Here is a 24962-nt window from a genome sequence, read left to right as displayed (position 1 = left end):
TTGGAAAGTTTAAAAGTTGCCCTGAAGGTTGCTAAGTCTCTCCTCATTTTTTTGAATTCTTGTTTGTTCATTCTGTTCCAGTGAATGTTTCTTTCTTCCTTCTGGTCCAAACTGTTGATGTTAGTTCTGGTTTCCTTCCCATCACTGTTAGTTTCCTGTATATTTTCCTTTATTTCATTTAGCATAGCCTTCATTTTTTCCCTCTAATTTGTGACCATATTCAACCAATTCTGTGAGCATCCTGATTACCAGTGTTTTGAACTCTGCATCTGATAGGCTGGATATCTCTGTCTCTTAGTTGTATTTTTTCTGGAGCTTTGAGCTGTTCTTTCATTTGGGCCATATTTTTTTTGTCTCAGCGCACCTGTTATGTAGTAAGGGGCAGAGCCTTAGGTGCTCACCAGGGTGGGGACCCTCTGTGCTGCATTGTGACGCTGTATGTGGGGGAGGGTTCCAAGAGGGAACGATGCCGCTTGTTTCCATTCTATGCCAGTTTTCAGTCACCCCCCCTGCTACTGACAATCAAATTGGGCCCTTCTAGTGCTGATTCCCAGGTGGGTGGGTGGGTTTGTTTACATTCTAGGACTCTGTATGTGTTTCCAATAAACTCTCCTGTGAGGCTGGGAGTTTCTCCTCCTGCCACATCAACCACCACAGGTTTAACCCTCCTCTTTTGTGACCTCCTGAACATCATCTAAAAGGCAAAATGATGGTTACACAGAAATGGGAACATCGCATTTTTAAAAAGCAGTACCTGTTTTAATTTTGAGTATGACTATTATCAAATAAATGCACAAACATGAAGGCCTCTCAGAATTGATATAAAACATCTAGATTTGGAGTAGGTTAATATCAGTGAAACCAACAACTGTTTAACTTGTAAAAATTGTTTTCACAAATTGGGTTTCCAAGCAAGAGAAAAATGAAGTTGGGGGGAAGATGGGGAAGGGTCTAATCAACAAACAAGTATAAATGATCCATGGACATGAACAACAGGGTAGAGGTTGATTGTGGAAATAGGGGAGAGCAGGGAAGAACAAAAAGGGAAATAGTTGGGAAGCTATACTAGAACAACAATTTAAAAAAAAAGAAAAAAAAAGTGCAAGAAAAAAGAAGGGATCTGTTTTTCTGTCTTCAGCTCACAATCATTGGTTCTAAATTACTACTGCTTTTAGGTCATCTAAGGCAGGTTTTTATATAATCCGTACGTAGTCTTTCTGCTCCACCAATATATAAGCCATTTGTGAATATTTGTGTGGTGGGGTGATCAACCCCACTCCACCACACAAATGTTCACAATCTGGGATTTTGTTGCACCAAAAGGAAGGATATTAGCTGAGGTTCAGAAATCTTTATCAGGAGACTTACTAGTAAGGTTGGAAAGCAGTTAATAATCATGTTCCTCCTGGATAGGAGAAACATGATTATTAAAACCAGGTAACCACATCACCTTCTCTATCTCACAACTTGTCACAGTGCAAGATGTCACAACAGAAAAGCTTTGCTATCCTGATTGCACTGGTGCCTGCAGAGTGCCTGTCTATGCCAGATTATGGAGCAGTTATCTCCTCTGGCTTTACTTACAATAAATGCTATCTTAGAATACATTAACCTCTCCAATGTATTTGCATATAAAGAGTTTTCCTACTATAGAGAAAAAAATTTTAAAAAGTAACATTTCGCCCTGGCTAGTGTAGCTCAGTGGATTGAGTGTGGGCCTGTGAACCAAAAGATTGCGGTTCGATTCCCAATCAGGGCACATGCTTGGGTTGCAGGCCAATTCCCAGCAGGGGATGCACAAGAAGCAACCACGCATTGATATTTCTCTCTCTCTCTCTTCTTCCCTTCCCCTCTGAAGATAAATAAAATCTTTAAAAGAAATGATTGAATTGTGAATCATAAAAAAAAGTAACCTTTCCTTTCTACTTTGGACAATCAACTAAAGGACAGAAGGAATAGAGAAGGAATTTATTAGAGGAGAGGAAACTATGTACTGGAAGAGAAAAATCACAAAACAGATTCAAGAGCTTGGAAGTAATTACAATAAAGCTATACTTTCATTTTTGTATGATATCATATAAAAAAACAAGTTCAGTGATAATTAACTTTATTTCTGGATATACCACATTAAACGGTATAGCATATTTACTCATAATATCATAATCAATGCAAAAATAAAACTCTTTTGTTTTCCCCTGTAAAAATTAAGCACAATAATGTAGGCTACATACATGATATTTTAGTCAGGTCTTTAGTATTAACTTCTCAAAACAACAAAAAAATACCTACTGCTTACATATTTATTATATAAAATATATACAAGAATAAAATTGTAGTGTAGAAAAATGAAGTTACCAAAATATAACTTATACCATTTACTTTAGACAAAATGTATTAGAGTTAATTTTTTTCAAGAGCTTCACCAATTAGTCGAATAGCTATACTCTTGCCTTCGTCTGTTTGAATAACAAGTGAAGCTTCAAATGTGCCCACCAACTTTGGTTTGAACTGCACTGGCATGTTGATGTAATGCTGGGCTCTGTAAAGAGAAAGGAAAGTGTCAGCAGCCTGATGATATGGCAACAAACAAATCACCTGCCACAGTTAAGCACAAAAGCTGGCAGAGAGCTCAGTAGGTTTTTTGATGTAGGAACCTAGTCCAGTTATAGTCAATCTAAATTTATTTCTCATTTCTTTAACATTATTATTTAATGCAAAACTTGCAAAAGGAGAGAAAAATTTAAAATCTGATTCAGAAGTACTCTATATGTATTCCTGGCTAACCAATAAAAACAGCACAGAGGAAATCAGAGTTCTGACCTATTTGTATATGGAACTTTATATTCCATCTGCAAAGGCAGGTGTCTGTCTACCTAACAAAGGAAACAAGAACACTTTACATATCCCAATCTTCAACTGGGGAGAATATAAATTGACTTGTCACATGCCCATCAGTAACCAGACTATATATATTTTTTGCTCCAAAGCTCACATGAACCATTTATCAAAAATCTCCTTGAAAACTTATTTTCAGATGATATCAAGGCAGATAATGAGTGCCCTATGTTTAAAAGTAGTATGTTGGCAGGTTTGTTTCTGTTCATAAAATCAGGTCCCAAGAGCCTTAAAAATACACTTATTTTCATGGAGAATGAGACTACATATACTTTAGCATAGCCTATGTGATGTTAACTACACTCAGTCTTAATTGTTTTTCAGTGAAAATGTACAGCTTTTAGAATTCCCTCAGCAGGGAGGAACTTTATCTATCCCCTTAGTCTCACCTTAGACCTACACGTTTTAAAGTTCAGCAACCAGAACTAATATTATGCTTTTGTTTCCAATGGCTAGAATTAAGGAAATAATTTAAGTATTTCAAAGCAATTTTCCTGAATATAACTGATTAACACAGACAAAAAAATCATATATATCTATATATCTCTACATATCTCTATATACCTATATCTGTCTGTCTGTACTTAAAGTCTCCAAATTTTCTCCAAATGCATTAATACCTTATTTTCTCCAAATGCATTAATACCTTATGTTCTCATGTCAAAGCTGTTTGTTTTTTAAAAAATGATACACAGTCCATGGCATTGGCAAACTACAATTTTCTCTTTCATATTAGCATTTTAATACTCAGAATAATGTACTATTTGCCAACTTTAGAGGATTTATAATTTATGAATTATTAAAAATAATTTTGAATTACCAAAATAAATTTCTGAAAGATCCCATCATTAACAAATTTCAATATGGAATACAGTTCTATATTCAAGTAAGGAAGTGTTTTTAAAACATTATGATAAACATATATCATCTGCTTTAGATTCATACATCCTTTGAATTCAGTGCAATTCAGAAAAAGAACCATGAAGTGCAATATAGCTATAGAAAACTACCAATAAGAGTTACATTTTTAAAAAATGTCATCTTGTACTATTATTAAAAACTGCATTAATCTCTCTTCTCTTTCTATACACACACACACAACAGAAAAGGTAATAGTAAAGTATCCTGAATACAATGGAGAGGTCTAGTTTAAAACCTTTTGTTAGCAAATGACTAATTTTACAGTAAAGGCACACAAAAGTAAAAACACATTAGGAAAGCAGAGAGGCAGTCATGGAAGTGTATGCTAAACCACTTGGTTCAGGTACATGTCCCATCTACATATAAAGAGCTTATCAGAACCTACAAATTGTATAAATCATAATTTTCCTTATTTAATTTAAAAGGAGTTCTGGCTGGTATAGCTCAGTACATTGAATACTGGCCTGCAAAACAAAGGGTCACTGGTTTGATTCCCAGTCAGGGCATATGCCTGGGTTGCAGACCAGGTCCCCAGTAGGGGGTGTATGAGAGGCAACCACACAATGATGTTTTTCACCCTCTCTTTCTTCCTCCTTTCCCCCTCTCTAAAAATAAATAAATAAAATCTTTTTTTTTAAGGATCGCTTTTTGTAGGAAAAGCTAGCACATTAGCATAGTCAAAATACTATCATCATCAAAGAAATTTTTTAAAAGTAACAAATTGCTTGGTTCCTGTGCATAGTTGATAAGTAATGACAGATCATGATAGTGTTGTTCCCTGGCTGTGACTTTGTGAGAACTGCCCGTCCCTTTCAAATGACATGGCAGGGTCTGTCAGTTCAGAGGCTGCAGCTGGCCAGGACCTGCAATACACCATGTACATGGAGGCCTGGGCACAGAAGAGGGGAAATGCATTAATTTGACTCCTCACCAGAGATTAGACTTGAATAAAATAGGTTAGCAGAAGGATGCTTTTTAGGTCTAAGTGGGAACATGAATAAACTCTTTTTAAAAAGACATGTGAAGGGGATGATCACCTAGAATCCAGAAAAAAAAAACCTTTACAAGAAACTTAATGTTTTCACTTTTCTTCTTTATAATCTATTATTAAGTGGGTTACACATCCCTATATACATTCATGCTCATCTAGCTCTGCATTAGGCAAGACCTCTGTAACTTATAAAGAAAAACTCCTGCCTATTTATGTTTACATTTCCTAAGTCAGTTTAAATCTCCTAAATCAGTTCACATCTCCTAAGTCAGTTCACTCCATTTGGTTAAATAGATCATAGAGTTAGTGCTTTATACACAAGATTTTCTCATTCTTATCAAATTTATACTGAGTTGCTGCTATGAGAGTTGCTGCTGGAATTTGTAACATTACATATTTATCCTAAGGTCCAAATGACAGTTAATATGTATGAAAAGTTTCTGAAAACTCATCATGCTCAGAACAGTAAGTAGCTGCCACTAATAAACGAATAAAGTACAAAATTATCTTATTTAAGTTTATCTTCAAAACATAAAAATTTAAAAATATTTTTAAGTGACAGGTTCAAAAAGTATAAAGCAGAGAAAATATATCTTGTGATGATGCTATTTTAAATGCTAGCTTATGTAAACTGCTCCAGTTTTGCAGGAATTAAAATATTTTCTCATGTTTCTAAAGTTTTTTTTAGATGCTATTAACATAATCTAGGCCGCATAGAAAAGCAGTGTTTTTATTTATGACATTTTACAATTTTCTAGCACTGGAATGATAAGTCAACAAGTTCAATGCTATAAAACTGTCTACTTTTAAATGGCGAGCAATGAATACATTTTATATTTCAAAATTGGTTTTCAGAAAACAAATTGAAGCTAAGCAAAATGCCATCTCATTTATAAAAACTGAATTTCTCATTAAAATTTTTCATCACATCTGCAATACTGAAGTCAGGATGAACAGGAAAAGGAGGAGGAAGACCAGTGGTAGCTGTTGCTGTTGCTATTAAGACAACTATTAAATCCAGAAAAATATATCATTACTAGTTTGTTAGAAAATATAGATGACAAAAAAATTAATATGAGAGTAATTTGACATTTTCATTGCCAAAATTATACTTGATTTTGGGTAATGTCAAAATTATAATACCTCAGTGACAACTGCTGTACACTGCAAAAGGATGCCACTCCCAATTTCCCCTTATATCCCTTTTCATTCAATTCATCTTTTCCTATACTCCATATTGGAAATAGACTGCTGCCTGGAACACTTATAATGGAACAGGTTTAGTTTCTTTTTCTGTAAAGGGCCAAGAAGATAACTAATTTGGCTTATAAATTTCAGCTGAAATAGAATTTAAAAAAATCTGTGAATCATAATACACAAAAAATATAATACCAACAGAGAATTTGAAACCACTATGTATGCAGTGATTAAAGCTAGAAAATAAATCTTAACTCCAGGCAAGTTTTGACTACCATAATATAGGGAATAGTGACATAAAGCTAAACAATTCAACACTTATTTTTAAATGATTCCTTATCAAAACTATAGATGAGCTAAATGCTTATCTTCTGTTTTTTTTTTTTTTAAATTGTACTAGGCTGTTCAGGGGAATAAAAAGACAAAGAACTGCAAGATTTTTTGGAACCTTTTAAAGTAGCTTAATTTTAAAAAAATATATATTTTTTAATGTAAGAGCTCCCTGAGAGAAAAATCTGAAGCCCTTCCAGGAAGTTCTGCCAGGTGCATGCTAGTTTACATACAAGTATTCCACCCAAAGCTGGTTAATATTGGGAATGTAAATCAGGCAGAGAATAAAAGGGAAGCAGAATAATGAAGTTATGATAAAGTTAAAATTCAGATAATAACTGTTCAGATAGATCATTTATTTAGCATCTATTTGTACTTGGTTATAAAAAGTTACAATTGGTAATTTAAATAATCTATTTTTATGTTATTAAAAACATTTTATTTAATCTTTTATTATTTTATTACAGTTATTTTTAAATAAACTAACTGCTTCTGCAGTTATGCCACTACGTATTTAACAGTACTGACCTATTTTAATACATTAGTATATCACTCGTCTCAGACCAATTAAGGCAAACAAACCTTCATTAACTGGAGGGGTCAACAAACTTCTGGGAGAGCAGAGATGGAAAACTTGGGTGTAGTAGTTTTTAAAAATTTAGGCCTTTCTCTTTTATGTACTTATTGAAGGAATTAAATAGGAAAGCATTGAAAGAAAAAATCTCTGAAGTTAGTCTTGTGGATCCTGCCAGTAGGGCCCACTTAAAAAGAAAGGCTTTATTAATAATGCTGAGGATACCATTGAGTGCTTCCTATGACCTGGCACTAACGCACATCTTCTATGTACTCATAACTATTACCTGTTACCAGAAGCATTATCAGCTCCATTTTACCTGTTAGGAAACTCAGACTTAGATTAAGTCTATGATAATTTCTAGATTGTTGAAGTTGCAGTTTGCCTCTAGGTCAGCCTCCTTGGAAGGCAAAGAAAGTGCTCAACTCCCAAGTACATAAATAACATGTTACATAGTACCAGGATGGGGAAAGGGTGGTGTAAAAGAGGAAAAGAATGAAAAGGTAAGAGGTGGAGAGAATAGGCCTCTCCCTTTTCGGTATCTAGATATATGTGTAAGCTCCTACAGAATAGCACTGCTGGTCTAAGTAACTCCATAAAGATGGTCCTAGAATCTTTGCTGAGTGGTCTGAATTTTCACAGAATGTAACATGTTTTTGGCATAGTCTCATAACGCTAAAAGGGAAAGATCTTATAATAATTAAATGGTTTAATTAAAGATAAAATTACTCTTTAGTATGAAGTCCAATAAAACTTAACTAACAGGGACAAATGAGTTTGAGGTTTCAACTTAAACATACATCATATGGAAAAAGAAAATTAGCAAGGACACAGGAAATGAAGCCCTGATTTAGAATAACATACAAGGTTTTTGAGGAATAAGAACTGAAAAATACCACAATGAAAGTTTTCCCAACTAATCTGGAAAAACTAATTTTTGTCCAAATTAGTGAAAATCTAAATCCCTGATTCTCAGCATAGTAAAAATAATATTTCAAGAAGAAATTATTCTATAGTTAATCACAAGATAATTAAAATTCTATGTATTTTTGTGGCTGACACAATATTGGGTAACAGGAATCATATGTTAAGTGCAAAACATTGTGTGAAGTTTGAATTGCTGCACTGTAAAGACACTAGTGGTCAGTCACGAAATGTTATCCCTGCAGTCTCCTTATCTCTTTTCCTATTTAAGAAGTCCTACGTGTTTACTGCTTTATGGTATTGGTTGTAAAGATGAGGAGATGCAACAGAGGAAGACCTCACAAGTCCTAACTCCCAAGTGATATATTCTGATATCCTGAAAACAAATTTCTGCATTAGCATGAGAACATTTTAATTTATGATAAACTCACCTCAAAGAATATTTTGAATGTTTGACGTAGAAAGGCTCTCTGGGACTTAAAAACTTCAGCTGCAATTTAATATGAAGCACTTAATGAAATTATGCAAGTGAGATATTTGAACATACATTTACATTTATAGATTTAGGTATATCCACAAAATTGGGTAAGAAAATAAATACTCATAAAAACAGATAAAAGTAAATTTTAATATGTATTTACTCTAACTTTGACTAGAGTAAATGTTATCCAGAAATATGTTGGTCTGATGTTACAGAACAAAGAGAAAAAGTTAAAAAATGAAAAATATGAAAGAAAACAAGTGCTACATGCTTTTGATTTTCAGATAAAGTGTCATGACTTTCCATTAATTTCATTTCAAATATATTAAAGCACTTTAAATATTAACATAAGCTTCTAATTACCAGGAAACTATTTATCAAATAGTTGAATACATTTACTTTTCTAAAACTCATAGTAATATTTATAACTTACCAAGTGTGTAATAAAAGAATTATTTCGCAAATTGACTTTTAATGTCCTTGATTCCCCAACTCTAGTCGGTAAAAACCAATACACATCTTCTGGGGCATAAACTCCACGGTGGGTCAAATCAAGCTGTCTGCTTTGAAAAAAGGTTTAAAAGTCATCTATTTAAAACCCAAATGTAATTTAAACAATTTAGATACATCAAATTAGGAAGTAGTGCTTTAAATTTGTGTTTTCCCCTACAACTCAATTAAAAAATACTTTTGTAATGGCTATTTAACTAAGTCATGCAAAGGTAAAATGTTGACAGCAGGAACACTCTTACAGAGGTGCTTGCTGGGTTGTCTGCTATGTAAGACAGCAGCGGCACAACCATGGACCCTCTTTTTTACTAAAGTCTGGTTCTCCACTCACCTCAAACCAAAAGGCGGTCCTTTCATCTTAGTCTATTTCACTGGCTCCTCACAGCACAGTCCACTGGTTTTCTCTGGCCACTCATCAGTCTCACGTCTACTCCCTCACACCTGTCATGCTTCTGTCCCACAAAGCTTGGCCTTGGACATCTCTACTTGCTCACATGACACTTTCCTTAGACAATCCCATCTCAGGTGATCCAGTGACCTCACACCTATGTGACCTCCAGATTTGTTTTTCAACTTAGATTGAGCTTCTGGCTAACATATCCAACCACCTCACAATTATCTCCTTAAGGCTCCACAAACAGAATAAACTTGTCACCTTTCTTCTCAATCATTATCTTCCATTTGTATTTCCTGTCTAGAGGAATGGTATCTGGGAGTTAACCTTGAACCATTTCTTTCTCAATGAGCCCCTTTACCCAATCCATCACTGAGTCCTTCAAATCTCCTTCCTATATACTTTAAAAGTGTCTATTTTTCATCACCTTTCTTGACTCTCTCTTATTGTAGACTGCTTAAAAATACCCTCTGATTTGTTTCATAGTATGTACTCTTGCCTCCTTCTAATCAGTTCATACTACAGCCAGAAGGATTTTTCTGTAAATACTAGCATCTGATCATGCCACTCAATGGTTTCTAGAGGCCTTTTAGATAAAAACCTGACATGAGACCCTACATGACCTGCACTCTACCCACTTCCCTCTCCAACCTTACCTCATACCACTCTCTCTCCTCTGTGCTGTAGGCCTGTGGGCTGCTTTTAGTTCCTTGAGCTCCAACAATCCCCACTACCCTGGTTGTTTACACATTTCTCTTCACCTAGGTCATTTTCATTCATTCTCAACTTAAAGGTCCCATTTTAGGGAGGTTCTTCCCAGATATATTTCCCCATGTTTCCCATTTGTTTTCTTTCAGTACTTTTTGAAGGTTGTAATCAACCCTATTAGTGTGATTATTTGTGATGTGGCTCCTCTTCCAGAGGGAAGTCTGTGGAGGCAATAGCTGGGGCAGTTTTGCTCATTGTCTTATCTCTACTACCCAGAATGCAGAGAGCACTCAGTAAGCGTGAGTTGAGCAGATGAGAAAATAGCATAGAGTGAGATAAAAACACATATTCTATTCTTTAAAGGATTCCATTTCTTACAAAGTGCATATTTACTCCTATTAGAAATAAATGACCACACATTAATATTTAATTCACTAGGTATTTAACATATTCTTACAAGCACCTTCCTCCAGAACTGGCTCAGATGTAAACATTAGTTATTTAAGAATTATTAGAAACATTTTCATTAGGTAAAATTCTTGAATATTATCATTAAAGTTGTGTAAGCTACTGGTATAAAACATACATTCTTAAAAGTTTTGAAGAACCTATTTTCATGAAATTTTTTAAAAATTTTGGGAATGTAAATTTTGGGAAGTATGTTAAGTGAAAGAAGCCTGCTAGAAAGAGTGCATATATAACCTATGGTAATAGATTAGAACAGAACAAACCTTGGGGTGAGGGTTAGGACTGACTACAAAGGGACATAAAGAACTTTCCAAGGGAAGAAAAACAGTATCTTAATTCAAGTACTAGTAACACATGTAAACTCCTAGGTAAGGACAGGGAACATTTTACGAAATGTAATTGTACCTCAACAAAGTACTGAGAAAAAAATTTATAAGAATGCCAAAACAACATACCCAGGTATGACAGCAGAAGCTTCTGATATGGCTTGTCTTCGGGACTTTACTAAACTGTCTATTTTAATAAGAGTATTTGTAGAAATGCATAAATTTTCAGGCTCATTTTCTGCTTTGATACTCTATATAAAAAGAAATTATACAGTGGAGGAGAAATAAATATTCTAGGAAAATATATGAACAACTAAAACATTTTGAATTCTACTATATATCCTTCACAATTTTTAAAATAAGACTTAAAATTTTTAAATTCCATAAATCACAAGCCCTATAATTTTCACTGTTCACAGTTTCTCAGATACACACACACACAACACACACACACAGAGTATCAAGTCAAACATATATTTTATAAAGACAAACCCAGACCTCTAACATACCAATCAATAAAAATAAATGAGAAAATTAAGATAGGGGTATACGGCATAATTAATAAAATTAGAATAATACCAGAAAAATATTCTGCATTTTCAGGCCAATTTTGCATTCAGTTTCATTTAGTTTTTAATATGCACATACAATAATATATATAAATTTAGTGTAATACTCACCTGTCCAGAGAGCTGAAATCTCAAGGTATGTTTCCTGTGAGGCTCTTTAAGGGAATGACATTCAACATCCCAAAACTGGGCATAATCTCCTTTATCTCTGGGCAAAAATGTGATGGAGACCTTCAAAACAACACATCCAGTAGAGAAGTTTAGATACTGAAACTTACAGACATGCAGTTAGATTACCAACTTAAAATGTTGGTATAAAAAATTAAAATATTTTTACATTGGTTAGTTTTGTCACTAATTAAAAAAGAATTTGAGCAATTTATTTTTAGTGGTTAATCTAAAGATGTTACTATGCCAGATCCAAAATATATCTTTCTTTAAGGATTTATGTAAAATATTCCTAAGAATATACATTTTTTAATTTAAAAAGTTATCAAAAATTCTATGTGTGTCCTAGGTGAGTGCTGTACCTATTGGGCCAGTTACATACATTCCCACCCTATTCTGCAACAGCAGCATTAGTACATGGGTGTTCCCAATGAACTATGAGGAGCAACCCTGCCCTCAACCTTGTGTCCCAGCCCCTCCCTTCTTCCCATGCTCTTAATCTCCTAGTCTCAAACCCTTTAACCCAAGAGAAATGGGTACAAAAAGCCTTCCCCTAGCATATTAGGGAAACAGGACAAGGGCTGCCCAGTGTATCCAAGCACAGTTGATCACACCTGGCCATCCTACCTAAGGCTGAAGCCAGGGGGAGAGAGGATGGGTACCCTGGGTTGTGCCCAGGCAGTAGGGGTTGGAGGTGTAGATAAGAGGCCTCCCTGTGGCAGCTGGCCTTGGCACCTACTCTGCCCTGTGCCTTACTGCTGCACATGGTGTATGTTGTGGTATGTAAGGTTTTCTTTATTTTGTATATAATCAATAAACACCTTTGAAAGAGAAAAAAATTCTAGAGCTCTCAAGTACAAGATCTAAATGAGGAAGGTTCAACTCCAGACACACAATCCAGTCTTTCACTGCAATGCTTATAGAGCCCTCTGCTGGCCAAGCAGTAAAGGACTAACGCCTAGCACAGAGCCACTAATTGGAAAGGACTGAAAGAATTTAAAATGTGAAGGAAACATAGGTACATAACAGGAGGTAGACAAGTACCACTATGGTACATATTAGCGGCTTTTCTTATGATTAACTTGAGAACATCAGTCAGAACCAGTTACCCTGACCATACAGTTCAAAGTTATATATATGAACTGTATGTACACAACCTGTAAAAAGCTCAATAATGAGAAAGTTGCAATACTTAAAAAGAGTATTTCATAAAGTTTACCAGAGTTAAGAATGAACTTTATCAAAGTCAGTGTTAAAAATACTGACTACCCCACTTCCGCCAAGATGGAGGCATAGGTAGAGATGCCGTGCTTTTTCACACAACCAAGTTTAGAGACAACAAAATTCTAGCAACAGAAAACACAACCAGAACACAGAAAATTGAACTTTTCGGAAGTCCGATAACAACAAATGTTTCAGCCTGACCTGTAAGAGGGGCAAAACCAGCAGCTAGCGGAGCGGGATTGCACAGTAAAACTCGGTCAGACAGACACAGGTGCGCAGATCCCAGGTGTGGGCTGCAAAGGGCCAACCCAGTGAGCGACTGGTGGACCCAGCGAGGGTGCAGGGTGGTGGGTTGACTGTGCTGGAACATTCTTGCACAGACAGACCAGTGAGGGAGTGGGCAGTTCGACGGGACCAAGTGGGTCCCAGCCACCGAAGGCAAAAGAGAGGGCTGCCATTTCCCCGGCTCTCACCCTGCCCCCACATACAGCATCACAACCCAGTGACCCCGCCCTGGAGGCCCTGCCCAGCCCCTAAGGTTCTGCTCCTCATACTTAAAGGGCTCAAACAGACCAAAAATGGCTCAAGAAGATCTCAAAGCCCCGGAGCCCATAATTCTAAGCGACAAAGAAATAGCCAAAATTTCAGATGCACAGTTCAAAACACTGGTGATCAGGATGTTCACAGAACTGGTTGATTTTAGTCACAAATTAGAGGAACATATGAAAGCTAAACTAATTGAAATGAAGGGAATTGCACAGGAAACCAATAGTAATGGAAAGGAAACTGGGACTCAAATCAAGGGAGTGAACCAGAAGGAAGGAAAAAATGACCAAACAGGAAAATATGAAGAAGCAAGAATTCAAAAAAAATGAGGAGAGACTTAGGAACCTCCAGGACATCTTCCGAATTATAGGGGTACCAGAAGGGGGAAAGGAACAGCCACCAGTGGAAAACTTATTTGAACAAATAATAAAGGAGAATTTCCCCAATCTGGCAAAGGAAATAGACTTCCAGGAAATCCAGGAAGCTCAGAGAGTCCCAAAGAAGTTGGACCCAAGAAAGACCACACCAAGGCACATCATAATTACATTAGCCAAGATTAAAATGAAGGAGAGAATCCTAGAAGCAGCAAGACAAAAGAGACAGTTACTTACAAAGAAGTTCCCATCTGACTTCTCAAAAGAGACCTTCCAGGCAAGAAGGGGCTGGAAAGAGGTATTCCAAGTCATGAAATCCAAAGACCTACAACCAAGATTGCTCTATCCAGCAAAACTTTCATTTAGAATGGAAGGACAGATAAAGTGCTTCTCAGATAAGATCAAATTCAAGGAGTTCATTATCACCAAGCCCTTATTATATGAAATGTTAAAGGGACTTACCTAAGAAAAAGAAGATAAAAAATATGGACAGTGAAAGGACAGCAAACTCACAGTTATTAACAACCACACCTAAAACAAAAGCAAACTAAAAGGACAGCTAGATCAGGAGTAGAACCATAGAAATGGAGGTCACATGGAGGGTTAGCAACAAGGCAGTGGGAGAAGGAGAAGGGGGGAGAAGGTACAGAAAATAAGTAGCATAGATGGTAGGTAGAAAATATATAGGGGGAGGGCAAGAATAGTATGGGAAATATAGAATCCGAAGAACTTGAGACACATGGTCATAAACTAAAGGAGGGGGAATGGTAGAGGTGGGGGGCGCAGGGTGGAGGGTAATGAAAAGGGGGGAATAGAACAACTGTAATGGCATAATCGATAAAATAAAAATTAAAAAAATACTGACTACCAGTTAGGGTGATAATCAGTGTTTGAGTCTGGACTTAATTTAAAACACTTAAGTGACCTAATTTCTGTCACTATAGAACATAAGAAACAATGCAGCCAGCAGCAAGCCTGAAAGCATAGAGACAAAGGCGGAATACAGATCAGGGAGATGAGATCATCAAGATTAGGGTGCTAAACTGTTATAAGATGATATGGACACTGAGAAGACTACAGAAGAACCATGTCCTAAATGGTGAAAATATACAAATTATTAAGAACTACTAGGGGCAGTACCATGCATTAGACAAATTCCACTTATACCTCTTTCCAACACCAAAAAATAAAGAGAAAAAACCTAGTATTACTGCATGTCACACAGCAGAAATGAAATGAGAACATCATTAGCTTATTTAATCCCACATCAAACTGGCTAATGTTTCAAAAGATTATTGTATATATTTTTAAGAATTAGGTTGTATAACTTAATATTTCCCTTCTTCTGGAACACTATAATATGCCTCAATAATTGTACTATTTGGTAATATTTCCCTAAATGGCTCCAGAATGATGTGTCTTGCTGCCTGCACCCTCCTTAAATTAAAAAATCAGACCTGGAATTCATTGGACAAATGTGGTTTGACAAGAGGGTAAGCACTGCTTCAGGTCAAGATGTGCAGTATGAACACAACAAAAATCACAGAGGTTACATTTCTATGTTAAGCATTATGTGAAAAGAAATTCCTGGTAGACAATCTAGTCCTACACCCTCATTTTTCTTTATATCTTAACTAAAATATAATTCACATACCATACAATCCACCCATTTCAACTACTTTTTAGTATACCTCCAGAATTGTGCAACTATCACCACAGAACTACTGTCTAGATTAGCACTACTTGAAGTGTGTTCAAAGTACTAGCAGCCTGCAGCCATATGAAATGCTTATATCAGAATGTAAATCAATCATATCACTAAGCATGGTATTTTGTTTTGCTATTTAGAGACCAAGACTTTCTGCTGCAGAAAGCAACCCACTGACTTGTGCTGGGCCTCTTCTCCTGTAGCAGCCGGGCTGTGAGGAGCACTGGTCCAAGGGAAGCAAACCGCTCTGGTGTAAACAAATGAGACACTCATCCAATCAATACCAGATGGCTATAAAAACAATGTTAAAACTCACCTTTTGGATTCCATGGCTTTCCATTATACCAGAAATAGGAGAACATCTGAATGCTGCATAGGTAGCTCGAAAAACATCTCCACTTTCATCAACTCCCTAAAAAGTAACCATTTAAACAAAAGAATGAAAGTAAGTAGAATAATTCTGAGTGACACTACTACCTTTATGGTTATCGAGGACATGCAAACCCACTGTGCAGTAGACAAGGAGAACTCAATGCCTACTCTTGAGTGGAAGCTCTAAAGTGCTATTAGACTCGGCTCACACAAGGCCTCACACTGACTCTGCTCCCTGCATCAGCCACTCCTCTCTGGCTATAGTGATCTTTAGAATGCTGTTCATAATGTCAAAAAACTGCCTTTTCCACAACGACCCTGAAGATTTTGCTGAATGTATATTTCAACATTATATGCAATACTAGTTTATTTCTTTTCAGTCGATACATTATCTTTTACACACTTTTTAAAAAATATGGCTCAGCCCTGGCTGGTGCGGCTTAGTGAATTGAGCGCTGAACCAAAGGGTTGTCAGTTTGATTCCCAGGTCAGGGCACATGCCTGGGTTGCAGGCTGGGTCTCCAGTAGGGGGTGCTCAAGTGGCAAACACATTGATATTTCTCTTCCCCTCTCCCTTCCCCTCTCTAAAAATAAATAATGTCTTTATAAAAATATTATGGCTCAAAACTGTTACCATCACACAAAATATATGTAAAAAAGGCCACAGTGTTCTAAACACACATGACAACACACTCAATTTAAGCAGTGCCCATTGGCAGATACTACTTCTGGTACACAGTAGGCTACACTTAGTGGCAAAGAACATTCAATTCTGTCTCCTGCACTAGCTTCCACTGGTGGAAAACATATTACTAGTACTCAGAACATGGAAGAGGAAAATGAGCATGCACATGCACACACCAATATTCTATTCGATAATAATATTTTTATATATTTTTCAAAATGAAGTTATTTCACTAGATAAAAATCAGGGCTGTAGGAGATAGCATTAAATGGAACAACTATCTATTTTCACACATATCCTCTAAGTTGACTCTCAAAACCACCTTGTGAAAAAGATTTGGCAGGTATTAGCCTGGCCTCTAGAGAAAATCAAGTAAATAAATTAGTAAAACAAAAAGCCAATAATCTCAACCTATACTCATAATTCAATTTTTAAAATACCCTACCTAAGGTTTAAACATTAAGACAAGTACAGTTGCAGCAATTATTACTGACCTTGACATAAGGTGGAGCTAAAGATGACAGATACCACTTCACTTCTGTGTTACCATGATTTTCAAGCTCCAGAAAATTTTCTAAAAAAACATGTGTAACAACTCAAATTCTTGGAAAATAAGTAAATAAGCAGATTACTGTGATAATGTGATTACTTCATCATAAAGAAAAAAATACAATCATTAGATCCCTGGAGGAGTCCAACAAGAACTATAGTATTTTCTGACAACAAAATTACCTTTGACAGGATCTTATTTTGGATTTAATCCAAGTGCAATGCAAAGCTACTGAAAGGCTTGATTTTAAGCAAGGGAACAAAAGGGTGACTTACATTTTAAAGAAATGACTGGCTGCTGTAGAGAAAAGAGACTGCAAGAGGGTCGGAGTAAAAGAAGGAGCCCTTGTAAGACGTCACTGCAGTATTTCAGTTGAGGGATGATGCATGAGATAGCCTACATCACATTTGAATCGTGGCAATGGGAGAAAAAATAGTGGGCAGATATGGGGCTTATTCTGAAGACAAACTGCAAAGGACTAGCTAACAGACTGGATAAGAGGAGGAAGGGGGAAAAAGCAACATCCAGAAATTTAGCTCAACAAAATGGTCAGACAGTGATGTCTTTTACTGACAGACGGGTGAAGCTGAAGAAGAAGCAGGTTTCGTGGATGTAAAACAAGAGTTTTATTTTTGTGAGATGCTCACATGCAGAAACTGAGCAGGTACCAGTGTGTACATCTAGGGCAAAGGTACGAGAGAAAAGAAAGGGGTCCAGGAAGACACGGGTTCAGGAAGGAGTCAGCAGAACCTGAACAGAGTACAAAAAGCAGGGAGGGGAAAACCAGAGATATACTGAGGAAGTATGCCAAGGAGGAAGGAGTAGTCGACAGTGGTGAGAGGTCAAATCAACAAGGACATGTAAAAGAGACTGCAGATTTGGCAAAGTGGAGCTTTTTAGACCGGGATAGGGGTTGTTTCAGGGTACGGTAGTGGAAGCATCTAAACAGTCTAAAGAAGAGAAAGTAGGGAGCATAATTATGTCACTAGAAAGGGGTGCTGAGGTAGCAGACGGCTGCAGCCAAGCCAAGGAGGGCATTTCTTAAGTAGGTGAAAGTAGAGTGTATTGTGTACTAATGGAAATGTACTAATGAGCAAACAGAGAAAAACTGATGACACAGGAGGGAGAAAGAGCTTAGAAGTCCCGGAGAAGGCGAAAATAGATGGCCTGGATTCGAAGCAGAAGAGGTCATCTGTGATGGAAACAGAAGGCTTTTTTGTTTAGCCTAAGGGCTTCTATTTTCAATGACGTGTGAGGCTAAGTCAAGAGTTGAAAAGAGAGCAGGAATAGGGGAGAATAGGGGAGAATGGGGGAGTAGGAGCTTTAAGAAAGGAGCTGTTAAATGTTAGAGATGGGTAAAGGACACACTAAGGAGTACTGGGAGACATCCTAGTGTTGATCTGAGAGCTGAGCTCAAGAATCAGTCAGCATGGCTATAGTTTTCTCCACCAATGTTCTGCTGCTAAGATGGGGACATGGAGGAAGGAGGTAGACAACTGGTTCTAACAAGAGTTGAGATTTTGCCAGACAGAAATGTAGAAGGAGAGGGGCACAAGGCAGTTAAATGAAACATAAAGCAGTAAGTATAAAGATATACCACAAAATTCAAGGAGGGTTATTAGAGAAGTGGGATGTAAGTGGAGTTGATAGAGAATGAAAGGGTAGTGGGGTCAGTAGCCTGAATATCTGAATAAGGTCAGAGAACTGCTGTAATTCCTAGAGTAAGCTGAAAAGAGAGGAGGGTGTTGGTCAGAAAGTAATAGGCTTGAAACTGAGAGTGAAAATAACAGTACAGCTATTGGTGATGACCAAATCTAAGAAACGACTATGAAAGTAGGAAACTAAGCTTGAGTGAAAAACAAAATCAAGAAAGAGGCCAGAAGCTAGACAGCCAAATGATAGGTGGTTTCAAATTCTTTCCAGCAGATCCCACCTACAATCCTAGTCCTTTAGACTGAACTGGGGGGTGGGGAGGGAATGGGGGGAATAAGACATGCATACATGCTAACTCTTCAAGTCACATCATTGACAGAACCAGGCTCTACCCACTTTCCTCTCTTCTTCAGCTACTAACTAGCTAGTCAAAAATATGGTGAGAGTTGGGAAAGGATGGTTGTGACCAAACAAAATGTTTAAGACTCCTGGAATACATAAATTTGTTAAATGCCTAGATTTAAAATTTACTATTTTTAAGCTCCCCCAAATCCACTCATCATTGAAATGTTTGCCAATAACCACTTGATATTGTCCTGAAGGGGATACATATTTTATACCTATCACCAACATAAGAAAAGAATATTACACTCAATATGTCAGTAAACATTTGAATTAAATAATCTTCTCATACTGTACCTGAAGTTTCACCAGGTTCTGTTGTAGGAAAAGTTACAGTCTTATTTCTTATCTCAACTTTTGTAGAAGGTGGTTTTGTCATTGGTTTTACCAGATGACTAATTAAAGGCTCAGTTACTGAAGGAATTCCAAATGAGCTGGAGGCCAAGCGATTGAAAAGTTCTTGAGTCAATTCTTCTCGAATTTGAACTTTAACTATTTTCTAAAATGAGCAGAATAAAGGGATGAGACAAATATAGCTATCGTTTTTAAAGAAACAATTTCTATTTTTAAGTCATGGTAGAAATGAGTAATATAATGAAAACACTGATGAATTTAGAAATTAAGTTCATTCAGAACTCAAAGTAACTCTCTGACTTTATCCCTTGTCCCCAAGCTCCCCTTTCTTCAAAGCAAATTTTGCAAATTAATAATGGCTCCTAGGCCCCACTCTCCATTCCTGCCTCTACCTGGGAGATCATTCAGATCACTAATGGAAAATCTCTACGAAATGCTCTATTTAAATAAGTCTAGTTGAGCTGAAAGAGCAGACACTTTCATTTGATTTCTACAATGTAAATGCTAGTTAGTTTTACAACACTTAAGATGTAAGAGAAATGTTGATCAAAAAATCTTTAAAAAGTACCTTCTGTCCATTGTCACAGTGTATATAGATCAAACCGCTCCATGGGAACACTGAATGTTTTGTGGATAAGGAGGAATTAGGACTCACAAGAATTTGTAGCTTACTCCTTAAAACAAAGAATTTAATAATGTAAAACAAGAATATCCTAAACTTTAAGAGTAATAGTATAAGAGTTATACTGTCCTATCAATAACCAACTATTTCCTTATTGCTCAGAAAGAACAGATAATGGAGTTGAGATCTCATACACATTTTATATCAACTTCAAATCAGTGGCTAACAAGAAGTAGCATGAACCAATAAATCTAAAGGAAAACTCCTGTGAAAACAGACCACACCATAGAAACAGCATTTAAAAAGCAATCTGAAATTAAAATTTCTAGTGCAAAAGACCGATACCACAAAAGCTCTGAGACGCTTAATAAAAAATAAAGCTAACATAGTACAAAGAAAACATGATAGGTTGGAAGGAAAGTGGAAGAAAAGTGGAAGAATAGGGAGAAGACCAAAAAAGGAATGAAAAAAAAGATTGTTTCTTTTTTTCCCAGTTGCTACACTTTCTGTGTTCACTGTTCTCTTCAAGAGCTATGAGATGTCAAAGACGACTTTTAAATACCAGCAATGTAGTTAAGATTTGCAACTTAAAATAATCCCCAGTCACAAAAGCTATTTCGGTACACATGTCATAAAAAGAGAAAGATTATTTCCAAGTGCTAATAGCTAAACACATGGGACAATGGGAAAAGTTTTTTGTGAACAACCTGTCCCATGACATTCCTAAATTTTCAACCATTAATTAGCAAATGTTTAATTGATAACTTTGGTCCTAGGAATGTTTCTCTGGAGTGTCCCTAACCATACCTTACCTCAGGTCTTAGTTGAGTAAACTCCTAAAATGCATACTCCAACATTTTGCAGAAGTAAATAAATTTCATGTTCTTGTTTTGCCAATAATGTTGCTATTCCTAAATATGAAGCAACTTTCAGATGTGAATATTCTGTGCCAACCCATATAGTTTCTAAAAAGCTGCAGAGCTTTGGTTTTACCTCCTATCAATAATTAAGCTGCATATAGAGGGCAGAAGAATATCAACATTAGGTCCCCTAAAACTTCCTTCTTAGAATCTTCTTTGCCAAAAAAAAAAAAAGGCAGGCTGGGCTTATGGCTCAGAAATACTAAGTCAGGAAGCTTTGTCTATAAAATGTGTTTTAGACCAAACCAGCAGAGTAAGTGAACCCAATGCAAGGTAATAAAAGGCAGAATTCTTGAGGTTTTAGAGACCACCACCCCTCATCACAGGCACAATGATAACCCTTGCACTGTAGTTTTGTAGTCAGAGTAATAATGTAAGAAAACATTCTAATGTCTTTTACTGCAGGAACACTTTCCCACCTCACAAATCTTTCTTGACCCTTACAGGCTATATATGATATCTGGCTATAGACATGGACTTTACTCCTCTAAGCAGCATTGAGTCTTAAACGTACTGTAAGTACCATGGAACCAGACATGGTCCACTGTACAGTCAGCACATGGCAAAGTTTTACTGAATAATTTAAAATGGCATATCATTTCATCCTTAAAAAGTCACCATGCCAGCACCTGAATAACAAACTCAGAGGAAAGAGAAGTCATACTTACTCAGGCTGAATAAATCCATATTGTGGTGTTACTGTAAGGCAATGTGCTGGCCAGTACAGCTCAAATTTCAATAACCTAACAGAATTATTTAGAATCTGGAAACGTCCAGTTTTTGCCAGTTCACCTATGACATCAGATAAATAAAAGTTACTTACATTTAGCATTAGTGAAAAAGATAAAGTTAATAAAGAGTAAAAATCCTAAATAAGTACACTAGTAAACCAGATTTTCTTGCTTTCTCAATTGCCCAATTACTTGGAATTTCTAATCTCTGGTAAAACAAGACCACCTGTTTACTCTTAGAAACTATAAAGACATGGAACAAAGTTCAAATACTGAACAAGGGAGAGAAAAAAAGGAAATCTGGAAACTGTTACCACCTGGTCTTATCTTAGGCACATACCAGACTTACTCCTACTGTGAACCAACTATACAGATGTTAAGGGTAAAAGAAACCAAGTGCCAAATGAGTTCTTTGCACAGAGGATGTGGTGGTATGAAGGGACAATGGATCATAAGTGGCTCTGCTGTACAGGAAACTGGGAACTTGGACTGAGGACCATGGCCTTGTGTCAGAACAATGCTGCGGTCAAGTTTGTTAGGTCTCTAGCAGATGAGAGGAGGACCTATGAAAGCCACTGGACATAGGTGCATAAAGTCCATATATATATTCCTAGATGAGTCATGGGTACAAAATAAGTACAGCTCTGGGTTTTGGAGTGCATTCCTGTCATGTCATCGCTGACATACTTACAAGTAGAAGGAGCTACCAAAATCAAGTGTTCTGGTTGAACGGTCCACATTTCCTCAGAGGATGATTTATCTTGAGGTGGGTGAACAACTTGAGAAAGTGGAGAACTTTGAGGACCTTTAACTGGTAAAACATCCAAAGAAACATTGCCATCATGTTTCCCAAGACTGTCAAATTCGCTATAGGAAAAGAGAAAGAAAAAAATAAAAGTGATATAAAAGTGCATTAACATACTGTGTATTTTTCAGTGACTAAAAACCCTTCATATTGTATATTCTTAATGTATAAAAAATAAAGTACACTATAGGTCAAATATAATAATAATAATCTTTATAAGAATATTCAATGATTTAATTTCTTTCTTGCCTTAATTTCTGCATACCACCTGAGGTATCTTATAAGAATTTACTAGAAAATTACTCAGTATTAAGAATTTTTTTGTTTGAAAACGAAGCTCTTAATGTACTTATAACTGGTTTCATGTTGCTAACACCAAAATAACTAAAATAAGAAAAGTCTTCTGGGTAAAAAAGTCTTTACTGGGAAAAATACCACAGTAAACAATGCTAATAAGTTTAAAAAGTTCTTAATTAAGTATTGAAATAGCATTTTCAAATAAGCCTTAGATTATACAAAACTGTAGTTCAAATAAATTTTGTAATCATGAGAGCACATGACTTAACTGAAGTTCAACTGTGCAGAGTCCAAATTCTCCTACCCTACAGTGGAACATCTTTAAGTTGACACTCAGCAAAGAGACATCCCTCTCTCCACTTTTACCACTGCCCTCTCACCCATTCCTTTTTCAAAGCAGACTTCTACTGCCCCAGGGAAATAATGGAAGCACCTGCCAAAAGTCAGAAATAACTTTTTAAACTTTTATCTCTTTTTTAATCTTGAGGATATTAGAACAAAAACATAAAGATCACAGCATTTCTACTTTAACATCCATCTGCTTTGCAGCCTCAAAGTTCTGTAGTATAATTATTTCTACAGCAACCATCTGAGTAAGTAAGTAACTTGGCAGCATAGAGACTCAAACATGCAATGGCAGCTAAGAGTCCAGCCACAGGGCTTCTGTCTCCTAAAATTTTCAGTATATGAAGCATTACAGCTACAGAAGCCCTTACTGTTGTCATTCTCTCCTTCTTGAATTTTGATATTAACAGTATTCCTGATCTTACTGCATCATTGGCACTTTTTAAAAAACATGCTGCTTCCTGGTCTTCAGTGTCAAAAATAATTTTTAAAAAATAAAAAATTTATTCTTGGCCTTTTAACTTCCTAAGAACCAATTCCTCGCACTAAGAATTTTCAAGATATTTTTAAATATATGTAACTATCTTTAATTCCTTCTTTGATTGACTATCTTATAAGAAAATTAACATTACAAGTATAGGGAAAAAAACAAGCTGGCTGACACTAGGCACTAGGGTGATATAAGTGGGTGCTGGTGAGTCAGGAATGAGGTTAGTTGGTGACACTGGCACTTGCAGGCACTGGGAACTCTCAGGCAGTATGAATTGGCAACACTGGGCCCAGGGAGATAGGCCATGTGATGAGAAGATTGGTTAAGAACAGCAAGATTGAGTAAAATGTAAATACATTGAGAAAATCAGGCCAGGATTCACAGTATTACAGAAAAATGGACAATTAGGGAAAGAGAAAAAAAAAAGAATACACTGTATTATGCTAGATTAGAACTGGAAGTGTCAGTGTAAATAAACTCAGAGTTTTAACATATTTACAGACAGATATGGATACATGTGGATTTATATATGAATGCATTTATTTCCTAGCTCTGTCTACTAAGGAGGCCTAGAAGTAATGGCATCTGAAAAGCAACAGCACACCTACTAGCCATATCTTGGCTTCAATGTTACTCTCTACTAAAAAGAACCAGGACTTCTAAGAGAATTCCTAGCTATCCTGGAGCTTGGACAAGGTTAATTATAAGATGAGCCTAGAATATCCTGTAGTGCCACTAAATAAGGAAGGGCTCAAAGAATGATGTGGACACACTACAAGAATCAAGGAGCCAAAAGAGACCAAATAATGACAGTAAAGAATTAATACCAAACTTATGAGTCTGTCTTAATGTAAGTGAGGGAATACATAAAAGAGGGAAAAGTAAACCTCTTTCTCATAATGGAAAGATAACTAACAAATGCAGGAAAATAAAATTAGAAAATCATCATTTGGTAAACAAGATACTAATAATAACAATATGATTCAGGCAACAATCATCACCTGGTGCTTTAAAAGTTTGATGAGGAGCAACATAATTTATCATCTCCAAGTCTCTCTCTACAAGATGTTAACTAACTTTACAGCAGAGGAAACCTGGCAGGCACTATTTTAACTAAATGATACAAATATTTCTACTAATGGGACAAAATCAGCATTGTTTACCACCTGAGACAATGCACTGAGAAAGCACAACATCATTTCTGTGGTGTTCAAAATCTGCAAACTGAGGAATATTTTACAAAGCAAATGGCCTGTGCTCTACAAAAACATCAAGGTCATTGTTAAGAAAAGGGCTATCGGCTGGTCTACAAACTATTTTCTCCATTTTACCAGGGAATGCCCAGGGGGGAAAAAAAAAACCGACTTGGTGAAATCCGATCAGGGATGTCAAACTCATTTTCACTGGGAGCCACATCAGCCTCGAGGT

At 36.4% G+C, this 24962-nt stretch overlaps 1 protein-coding gene across 9 annotated transcripts in view; it reads right to left on the bottom strand.

The window, feature by feature from the left end:
* Window positions 1-752: 752 nt before the first annotated feature.
* CEP192 (centrosomal protein 192) overlaps window positions 753-24962 on the bottom strand; it is a 152933-nt gene continuing 128723 nt past the window's right edge. For 7 of the 9 annotated variants that reach the window (XM_053668827.1, XM_053668826.1, XM_053668825.1 and 4 more), the window contains 11 exons: window positions 22289-22464; window positions 21535-21658; window positions 19893-19998; window positions 19268-19469; window positions 16860-16939; window positions 15625-15720; window positions 11400-11519; window positions 10849-10970; window positions 8747-8876; window positions 8264-8322; window positions 753-2539 (listed from right to left, as the gene is read on the bottom strand). In XM_053668827.1, coding sequence (XP_053524802.1) covers window positions 2401-2539; window positions 8264-8322; window positions 8747-8876; window positions 10849-10970; window positions 11400-11519; window positions 15625-15720; window positions 16860-16939; window positions 19268-19469; window positions 19893-19998; window positions 21535-21658; window positions 22289-22464 — 1354 coding nt within the window. In that variant the 3' untranslated portion in view covers window positions 753-2400. Of the gene's footprint in view, window positions 2540-8263; window positions 8323-8746; window positions 8877-10848; window positions 10971-11399; window positions 11520-15624; window positions 15721-16859; window positions 16940-19267; window positions 19470-19892; window positions 19999-21534; window positions 21659-22288; window positions 22465-24962 lie in introns of those variants that run through there. The other 2 variants (XM_037127307.2, XM_053668832.1) reach the window with 2 other exon arrangements.

This window comes from Artibeus jamaicensis, unplaced genomic scaffold (assembly GCF_021234435.1).
Source record: "Artibeus jamaicensis isolate MK-2021 breed Jamaican fruit bat unplaced genomic scaffold, CSHL_Jam_final contig_511, whole genome shotgun sequence".
Classification (NCBI taxonomy): domain Eukaryota; kingdom Metazoa; phylum Chordata; class Mammalia; order Chiroptera; family Phyllostomidae; genus Artibeus; species Artibeus jamaicensis.
Note: the sequence above shows the minus strand (reverse complement) of the source record. Positions and strands in the feature narration are given on the sequence as shown.